Source organism: Chrysochloris asiatica, unplaced genomic scaffold (assembly GCF_000296735.1).
Source record: "Chrysochloris asiatica unplaced genomic scaffold, ChrAsi1.0 scaffold00051, whole genome shotgun sequence".
NCBI lineage: Eukaryota > Metazoa > Chordata > Mammalia > Afrosoricida > Chrysochloridae > Chrysochloris > Chrysochloris asiatica.
Window position 1 is genome coordinate 6,407,538 of NW_006408569.1, and position 9,679 is coordinate 6,417,216.

The following is a 9,679-nucleotide window of genomic DNA, read 5'->3' on the forward strand; positions in this document are numbered from 1 at the left end:
GGTGACTGGGGAAGAGGGGGAAGAGGAGTTACTGCTTTATGGACTGACGAAAAACTTTTGGAAACAGCCACATTTAAGATTAGATGGGAACCTGAGGGGCCAATGAGTGCGTGGTAATGGGGAGGGGGAGTCTGGTTGTACATCAATGACACCGATTTGTACATGTCAGACACTTGACTGGTGTATTTTTGCTGTGTATATTCTCAACAACAAGATAAATAAAATTTTTGACGTGAAAATTTTTAGAAATGTATAGTGGTGACAGCTGGTCCGTATGGGGAATGTGATTAATGTCACTGATTTATACATTTAAAAATAGTTCAAATGACCATTTAAAACATACTTGTTTTTTTTGTTGCAGCTGCTGAGAAGATGCACAGCAGAACATAACATTTCTACATGTAGCATACAGTGACACATGTAGCATTCGTCAAGTTGTGCAACTATTCATTCTCCTCCCCCTTTCCTGAGCTGTTCCTCCCCAATTAACACAAACTCATTGCCCTCTAAGCCTCCTATCTAATCTTTCAAGTTGTTGTTGTCAATTCAAACGGACACATTTTGGTTACAGACATTTTACCACAAGCACAGACAAGTAAGCAAACAAGTAAATAAACAGGTAGAGCCAGGTGCCCACCTGCCTTTCATATGAAAGTCCCAATGGCCCAGAACCCAAAGCTGCCACCCTAAGTGTTAGGTGGATAGGAAACTGGTGGATTAGCCCCGAAACCAAATTGGCTCCTGTCCCTCAAGGCTCAAAGCAAATCCTAAGCACGTTTTCCCAATGGTGCAGGGAACAACCCTGCCCAAGGCCTTTTCCCTCACGGGGCCCCAAGTTCTTTAGGTCAGCAGTTGTCTCGGTCAAGGATAAGAAAGAACCATTATTCAGGGAAGGGCCAGTTCTTTATTTCCCTCACCACCACCTTCTTCTGCTTTCCAGCCTCATCTGGGACACTGGACTCCTTAGCCTCAGCACCAAGTCCATTTCCACATCCTACAAAATTCAAGTGAGCCCTCCCTTTCCTGGTTTATATGGAGAATGGGAATTCGGCAGGGGATGGCTGCTCCTTCTCCACTTTACAAAAACTTGCCATTCACTACGTTCAGTTCCCAGAAGCCATCAAGAACGTTCACAGTGAAAAGCAAGGTCGATGTCTGTGGAACCAATGAGAAGAGCAAGTGTCTCTAACCAGCCCTCCACCGCATCACAGCACTCACCTTGGGTCCATGGGAACTCCGGACTAAGGGCTTGGGTTGTGGTGGCTGCTGCTGCTGCTCCTCACTTTCCTTCAGTTTCTTGGGTGGCAGAGATTCAGTCATGTCGTCTGACTGCCACTTGTTCTTGCAAGTGAAGACCCCGAGGCTCTCCTGTTTCACTCGCGCCTGTCCGGCCTTGCCCCTCACCTCAGCTTGGACCCTCGGGGTAGATGCAGGAAGACCATCTGCCCGGAAGCAGGTGGCTAAGTTGAAGACGACATCACCATCCACTTTCTCCATTTTCACCCGCCCCAGATCCACCTGGCTTCCAAGCTGTGAAAGCTCAGTGCTGGAGCCCCTCTTGCCGCTCGAAACCACATCCAAGATGAGTTCCTTGGGGTGGTTGTCATGAGGTAGCAAAGGCAGCTCGGGCATCTTGCGCAGGTTCTGGGGAGTGGCTAGGACCAGCTCATGGGACATGTACGTGGCCAGAACTTGGTTCTTGGGTTTCGTGTCTCCAGCCAGTTTCAGGCCACAAGCCCCTGGGGGGCTTTCCATCTTGGAAGTGCTGTCAGAGCAGAGATGGTTCTCTGAATCGTCAGGCCCCTGATTCACTCTCACGTCCCCACCACTTGGCTGAACAGACAGGGCCAAGGTCCCCGTTTGAGGGCTGAGAGTCAGGAGGACAGGGTTGACTTGTTCTTCATAAGGCTTGGCAGCAATCCGGCAAGTTTTGTTCTTTGTGACAGTGTCCTGCCCCTCAGGAAGTCCATGCACCGCTTCATTGGAGCTGAGAGACGACACACCAGAAAACTCAGAAACCACGTTGGTGGGCCTGATGGGGACCCCCTGATTGGGGGTCAGTTGCCCAGCACTGGAAATGCCAATGGAAAGCAGAGATGTTTGGTGATATGGTGACCAGCCAACAGGCAGGACCTGGGTGCTGGTGGGTTTCCCATTGACGGAACAACGTGGATAAATATTTGCCTGCCCTGTGGGTTTCCACAAAGAGAGCTCCTTGGTTTGGCACCCAGGCAGCCCAGGGGCTATGCGGGCTGGGGGATAACGTTTGACTATGCTTGGCTGTCCCTCAGCACCCGCTTGGCCGCCCTTCTTGCTGCAGGTGGCACCAGTGTTCTTGGGCTCTCCTTGATCAATGATGGATATAGGCTCCTGCTTGGGAAGATGGCGGGCATCTCGGTTGAGGCCCAGGTTGGGGTCTTTGTTCAGTAGCAGGGAGGCAGGCACTGGGTTGGCGACCCCCACATAGGTGCCAGGAATGGCACTGATCAGCGCAGTTGAGTTCTTCACCCATGTGCTCGGGTCCCCGTTCCTTACGATCTCGGGGAAGATGACAAAGGGCGAGGATGTGGAGCCCAGGCACGAGGTGACACCGCTGCCAGCAGCCTGGGTCGTGCGCTGAGACCTAGACAGGACCGTGGAGAGGAGAGCTTTGCTGCTGGTATGCACTGGGGTCAACACTGGCATGGGCGGTGTCTTGCGCTGATTCGGCAATGGAAGCTTCTGGCGGTTGGACTTGGAGGAAAGATCAAGGGGCATCTCACTGCACTCAGGGGGAGAGGCCATCTCTCGCTCCAGTTGTGGAGGTGACTTGAGGGGAGAGAAGGTAACGGAAGTCCCTTCTGTTTGCTGCTCAGTGCCACCTGGCATCTTGGCGGGGTGCGGTGGGGCTGAGCTCACGCTGGGAGCTGGCATCAGAGACTGTGGAGTTGGAAGCACCTTGGCAGAAGCGGTGGAGAGGGAAGTATCTGCCAAAGGCCCGGGGACCCCATCGGGTGCAGTCTGGGTGCTGCTGCTGCCGCCGGATGGGGAAGCGCAGGGGAGCCTGTTCACCTCCAGAGATACCAGCTTGGAATCTGAAGTCAGAGGCCGGGCCACCGAGAATGCATATGGGTAAGACCGGAGCTCTGAGGAGGCCAGCACGCCAGGGAGACACCTGTCCTGCAGGTAGGATGGCAGGACAGGGAGGGTCAGAGTGGAGGAGACTCCCAGGGTAGTTGGCAGTGTGGCCACACTGAGTGGCTGCCCACAGCTTGGAGGTGGGATGTAGACCAGCGGCTGGCTCGGAGTCAGCACTGTCCCTGGCTGAAAGGACAGGGGCACTTTTTGCATAGCTGGTGCCTGAGCTGCAGGAAAACACACTCGACTCAGACTAAAGGAGGCCGGGATCGGAGCAGAGGTGGGAATGACCGTCGGTGTGGCAGCCGGCATGGGCGTAGGGGCTGGAGTAAAGATGGGGGCCGGGGTGGGTGCAGGTACCGGGGTAGGGGCAAAGGCAGGGATGAGGGTGGGAGTCGAGGGGGGGCCGGAAGATGGGGTTGGAGTGGGCATCGGCACAGACGGAGGGGGAGGTGCTGCTGGAGGCGTGGATGCCGGCATGGGAGCCAGAACTGGAGTGGGGACAGGAGCCAGGACCAAGGTTGGAGCTGAAGGGGGCACAGGAGCCTGGATCAGAGCCAACGGCGGAGCTGAGACAGGGACAGAGAGTGGGGCAGGGGCTGGAGCCGAGAGGGCCACGGGGCCCGAGGGGGGAGCAGACGCTGGCACGGGCACCAAGACTGAAGCAGAAACTGAAAGGGGGTTTGAATCCGAGATAAGCGTGGGCACTGATGGTGGGGCAGGGGCCAGAGCTGGAACTGGCGCCAAGGGAGGAGAAGGGGCTGGAATGGAAGTGGTAACTTGCACAGGAACTAGCCCAGAATGGGATACTGGGGCAGGGACAGAGAGGGGAACCTGGAATGGATCCGGAACAGATGGGGGGGCTGAAGCTGAGCCAGGAGCAGGAGGGCAGATGGGGGCTGGCAGTGGGCTAAAGTTAGTGGTGACCAGAGGCAAGGTCCCTTCCACAGGGACTCCTGTTCCCAGAGTTGCCAAAATGAAAGTATTCTTCTCCCCAACACTGTGCTGGGAGTCCAGAGGCTTTCCCCCGGCTGCCGAGCAGTCAGCCTGCTTGCTCATTTGGGTGCTGATGGGTGTCCAGCAACAGTCGGCCCTGTTGTTGCCAGCCTCGGCACTGTCAGGAGGGGGGAGCCTGAGACCGTCCCCTGAGTTGCTCAGTGGCACCAAGAGGCCCTCGGCCGCAGCCACATTCCCAGCATAGTCCATTTTTGGCTCGGGGTCATCAGACTTTTCCTCAGACTTGTGCCCAAGTTTTTCTGTCGCACCGCCATCTGGGTCTGCCCCTCGGGCATTGCTGCCACCACCAACTGCTGTGAGCTCCACCTGCAATGGCAGAGCCACAAGCACATCTTAGCTGCGTGGATAGTGCAAATGTCCCCCGGTTCCTGAGAGATCACTGTTGGACCTCTCTGCAAGTCCGCCCACCAGGTCTCGGCAGCCAGCCAATTTCTCTTCCGCCTACAGAGACGCCCAAGTAATGCCCTGGCCCTTCCCATCCTTCTTCTGGGATGGCAGGTTGGGGAGTCATCCAGGCAGCTGAGCCCCACCCTTTGGCAAGCAGCATGTGACAGCACATGGCCCCTTACCTTGGAAAAACTGCTGCTGACACAAAACTCCTGAGATCCAAAGTGCTGGCAGTCACCTGTCGTGGACTCCTCATCAGAAAGAGGCGCTCTTCTAGTAGGGAGACACAAGCCGAGATGGAACGTGAGGCCGCCACCACCTGCTTCCCTATGCCTTCTGCTTGCCTGGGTTCCCCTAGAACCCTCCCTTGCTGGCTTGTGGGAAACTATCAAGAATTGAGGGGGAGGGGCTTTTCAGGTTGCAAGCTAGGGCTTCTGTGCCCAGGTATGCTAGTCCCTGCAAAGCCACTGTTCTAGCTAGATTCTCCTCAAGTGGCTGCTTCTCCTATATTCTAGGGCTCTCACCAGGACTGGGGAGGAGGGCCAAGCAGCCAGTCCTTCTCCCAGAGCTTATCCATCAAGGTATCCTTCAGGATGCTCAGGAAGGCTGACTGAAGGTGCCGTATGGGCAATCCTTGTCTACTACAAACACCTACCCTCACTGTGTTTTAACTCCTACATCTGAATTGTACACCTGATGAGTGAGCTTAGAGAAGACGACACTTATTAGCACGTGTCATAATACTGATGTGTGGCCACTAGGTCACTGGGTGCTGAGAAGAATTTTGAGGGTGCGCCTTCCTTCTCGGCAGCGTACATGTTCCCTTTATTAGTATGGTGCCCAGTTCCAGGCCAGTACCCTGTCTTTTGCCCTTGTGCTCTTGCGTAAGTTCCATCTCCTGCCACCCCCACAGTCTCCTCTCAGCACCCCAGCAACCACAACATTCACTTCCATCCTAAAGGAAGACCCTCAAGACCAAGGATTCTAAGTTCAGGTTGGCACACCCCAGATGGAAGGGTTCCAAGATCCGAGAGCTGGTCCCCAAAGGAAAAAACAGCAACCACACTCCTACCTGCTCACAGTTTTCTCCAAATCTCAATTAAGACTGAGAAAATAGCACACCAGGACCACAAAAGGCTGTTGGGTCAGATGGGGTAGATGACGTTGAAGAGAGGACCAACACCCACTGAAAGTTGGGTTTTATGTGAAAACGTTCTGTCCTCTGCCCAAGGGAAGATGGGGCAGGGACAGTGGCTGTGAGTGGGTTACAGAAGAAAGCCCTACGTAAAAAGCTACATCATGTTCCCCAATGGGGACAAAACACTGGAATGTTCTGCACCTCTGGAGGAAGTGGATGCGCTCGGGTTTACCTCCTCTGGACCAACGAACAGTCCCTGAAGAAGTCAGCTGCCGCCTCGCCAGCCATCCTAACCAAGCCCATCAACAAAGAGGCGGAGAACCCTGGTAGCTCATTGCTAACTAGCGAAGTAGAGTACCACCACGAGTTCAGAAACTCCCTAGCACAAGAGAAGCCAAAAACAGGCAAGGGGGGATGATCCTTTACCAGGCAACCAGGATGGCAGAAATGGGAGGGTCCCAGTGCTGGCCATGACTACTAGTGACAATCAACACAAGCAATCTTGAGGAGAGGCAAGGACACAGTCATGGGGATCTTGAGGAAGGGAAGGAAGGGAGGGCCTGAGGGAAAAAGAAGAAATACTTTCACGTCTAGTCCTGAGAGACCAGAAAAGCCAGACCTCTACCCAGCCTTGGGCCAGGGGGAAGCGTGTTCTGACTAGACTTACCCGGGATGTTTTTTAGGGGGAGGATGAGGGTGAGGGAATACAAGCAGCAGTCCCCCACCCCCACCCCTTCATTGATCCCACAGGCAGGACTGACAAGGAAAGACGTCAATTTCTTTACACTCTTTCCCTTCCTGACCATACAAAGGGGAGCTAGCTCAGACTTGAGCTCACTGATATGAAGCCACACTGGAAGTAGAAACCCTGCCCTGGAGGTAGCCACCAGACAGATGCCACATGTAGCGTGGTGGGAGCAGCCGTTCTGGGAAAATGTTTTGTGACCACAAGACCACAAGGGGTGTGCAAAGCTTTGCAAACCCTTCAGTCACTCAGCTAAGTGGAGTCTGAAACAGAAATGGTTTACGGGGCAGGTGTGAGGCGGTAACTAGGGGAGCTAGGTCAAAGGGGCAAGGTTATGAGGTAGGGGGCAGGGTGAAGAGGAGACAGAAGCAGAGGTCAAAAGCACAGGCTTCAGTCAGGCCTGAAATTCCTCCCACCAGAGAAGACCCCTGGGGCTGTTAGGCTGTTGGACTTAAACCTGAAGCCGTCAGCACCTTACTGATTCTTACTGATTAAGGATAGCGCCACCGTCAAACTGGACCTCTGTCAGTTTCTGTTGGGCCCTGACCACCGGGGTCACAGAAATATACAACTTGCCCCACACCAGGTTCCTTACCTTCATCCTAGAGCTCTCCCTAAACCCACCAGCCTTGAGTGGGGGGTTACCAACTATCACCTCTAACTCCTACTCATCCCCTGCAGGTCCTACTTAACTGTTAACAGCCTCTGGAAAGCCTCCCTTATTTCTCTAGGAAGTTTGCCATTCTTGCTTCTAGATGCCCATAGAACCTGTACACGCACGCCACTCTTACCACCCTCACCACCATGCTCTGATCTCATGTACCTCTGTGTGGCTCTCGGTGTGTCTCGTAACTGCAGAATATTTGTAAGATGAAGGAGTGAATTAATCCTAGAAAGGAAGGAAACAAGCCAGGAAATAGACTTGGCTGGGGACTTGACTACAGGACGAAACCGCTGCTGTTGTTAAGTGTCGTGGAGTCGGCTCTGACTCAGAGCGGCCCTGTATAGGGCTTCTGAAGCTGTAAATCTTTGTAGGACCAGAAAGCCTCATCTTTCTCCCCTTCAGTGCTTCCAACTGCCAACCTTGTAGTCTGCAGTCCAGTGCTTAAAACACAACTGGAAGAACTAAACCCCAGGTGCAGCTTTAGACCCGGAATCTCTATATATTCTACAAGTTGTCAAACGCTGAGGAAGATGATTTTTAAATAAGGTGAGATCACATTTTGGAAATCAGCTGTAGCGCGGCCTAGACTGGGGTGGGAAGGCGACAATAAAGGGTGGATGAGATCAGAAGTGACAATGCTTCAAAGGTCACCTTAACCACAAGGCATATTTGGTCACTTAGCATCTCAAGAAAGGTCTTCAGAGAGGGAAAATCAGATTGTGGGCCCACACGCCCTGCTCCTATCTTCACGGGGATTGATAATGAATGAAAGGAGCTCTGGTGGCACAGTGGTTAAAGCACTCGGCTGCTAACCCAAAGGTTGGCGGTTCGAACCCACCCAGCGGCTCTGCAGGAGCAACACTTGGCAACCTACTCCCATAAAGAATAAGCCTAGAAAATCCCATGAGGCAGTTCTACCCTGTCATTTGAGGTTGCCATGAGTTGAAATCGACTCAACAACGACGTAGTGAACGGTGAGCCCAGCCTACAGTCCACATCTCTGCATCAAAGCCTCAAATACTTACAAGAAGATCAACAAAACCTACCAATGAATACTTACACAAGTCAGCATCATCACTGCACCTTCCCCCAGACCACCTCTCAGTGATTACTGTAGGCTCTTCCTCATATGCAAATGAGAAAACCTTCCTTAATTGATGTTGGAGGAGATTTTACTTTTACTTTTCTAGTTCTTGACTTGCATATTCTAAAGTTAAATCTCTTTCAAGTCCGTCTCTCACTTGTCCCTCAGTTCAGAGAATTCAGACACCAGGCACTAATGGCTTAAAAAAAGAAAAAGGTCTGTTCTCCTTAACCTTAACCCCAGACAAGTACACACTTCTCCAGTTAGGAACAGAACAAGAAAGTAAATAAACACAAAGCTGTCTAGTCTTTTTCCTGTCAGAATTGCCAATATTGCCCCCGCATGCGCACACACACACACATGCACACACTTCTGAGATTTGCCCAAGAAAATGCCACATCTTGAACTTAAGAAAAGTCTTATCTTTTGCATTCTAGGTGATATGTAAGGAATCCTGGTAGTGTAGTGGGTTATGTGTTGGGCTGTTAACCGCAAGGTCAGCAGTTCAACTCTACAAGCTGCTCGATGAGAGGACAGATGGGGGTTTCTGCTCTCATAAAGATTTATAGCCTTGGAAACCCTAATGCAGGATCGGCATGTCAGAGCTGACTCAACAAGCGCTCAAGTAGCAGCAACAGCAGCAACAGGTGATGTATTTGGATGAAAACAATCACTGGATTGAAGCAAGAGCTAAGCACAAGCAGGTATGGGGGTGTCATGCCATCTCTAAAAACGGGAAAGGCATGACAGCCATCGCACGTAGCTCTTTGGCCATGAGCGATGGAATTCAAAAATAAAATCAGAAGGTCATTTTGGGTGCGTCTGTATGGGGCATGGTCAGGAAATAACGTATCTTGGTCAAGCAAATATTCTGGTGAAACCATTTAAGCAGGTGCCAAGAACTTTCAACTGTGTCTTGAAACTCACTTAAGTTATACCAGAAGAACTAGATGGTGCCCAGCTACTGCTACCAACAATTTTGACCAGAGACACAATTATAGGTACCAGATAGAATGGGAGTAAAATGTAGAACAAAACTCAAATTCCTAAAAAGGCCAGACCTACCTAACAGAGACTAGACTAGTCCTACCCATAGAGACTAGAGGAATGCCCAAGGCCTTAGTACACCCTGTGAACTTGGAATTGAAGCCATTTCTGCTTTCAGTCATATGATGGATTGGCTTATAAAATGAACACTAGCACCCATGAGTAATTTGCTTCCTTAAACCATGAACTATATGCGATCAAATAGTTAACAGTTACTTAAAAACAAAGCTGACGATCAGACCAACCTGAAGCAGCTAGAAGAATAAAAGATACCTCTTGAAAGAAAGAGCTGCAGGAAAAATGGAGGCAGATGGACTGTTACTACAAGAACAAACAAATCACTTCCCTAGGAAACATCAAGGCAAGTGGCCAGGTCCTCTCAACGCAAACCCCCTTCCAAGACTAAGACTCAATGGAAATGCACGCTCTGATTGGTGACCACACACATCACCGATGGGGGGAAGTGGGGTAAAAGCAGCA

The 9,679-nt window shown here is 51.8% G+C and overlaps 1 protein-coding gene across 1 annotated transcript in view; it reads right to left on the reverse strand.

Moving 5' to 3' along the window:
* Positions 1-9,679, reverse strand: part of BCORL1 (BCL6 corepressor-like 1) — a 61,917-nt gene that overhangs the window by 50,561 nt on the left and 1,677 nt on the right. Inside the window, exons 2-3 of the mRNA XM_006862833.1 lie at positions 4,704-4,794; positions 1,219-4,440 (exon numbers count right to left, since the gene is read on the reverse strand). Of these exons, the coding sequence (XP_006862895.1) occupies positions 1,219-4,440; positions 4,704-4,794 (3,313 nt within the window). The remainder of the gene's footprint in view (positions 1-1,218; positions 4,441-4,703; positions 4,795-9,679) is intronic.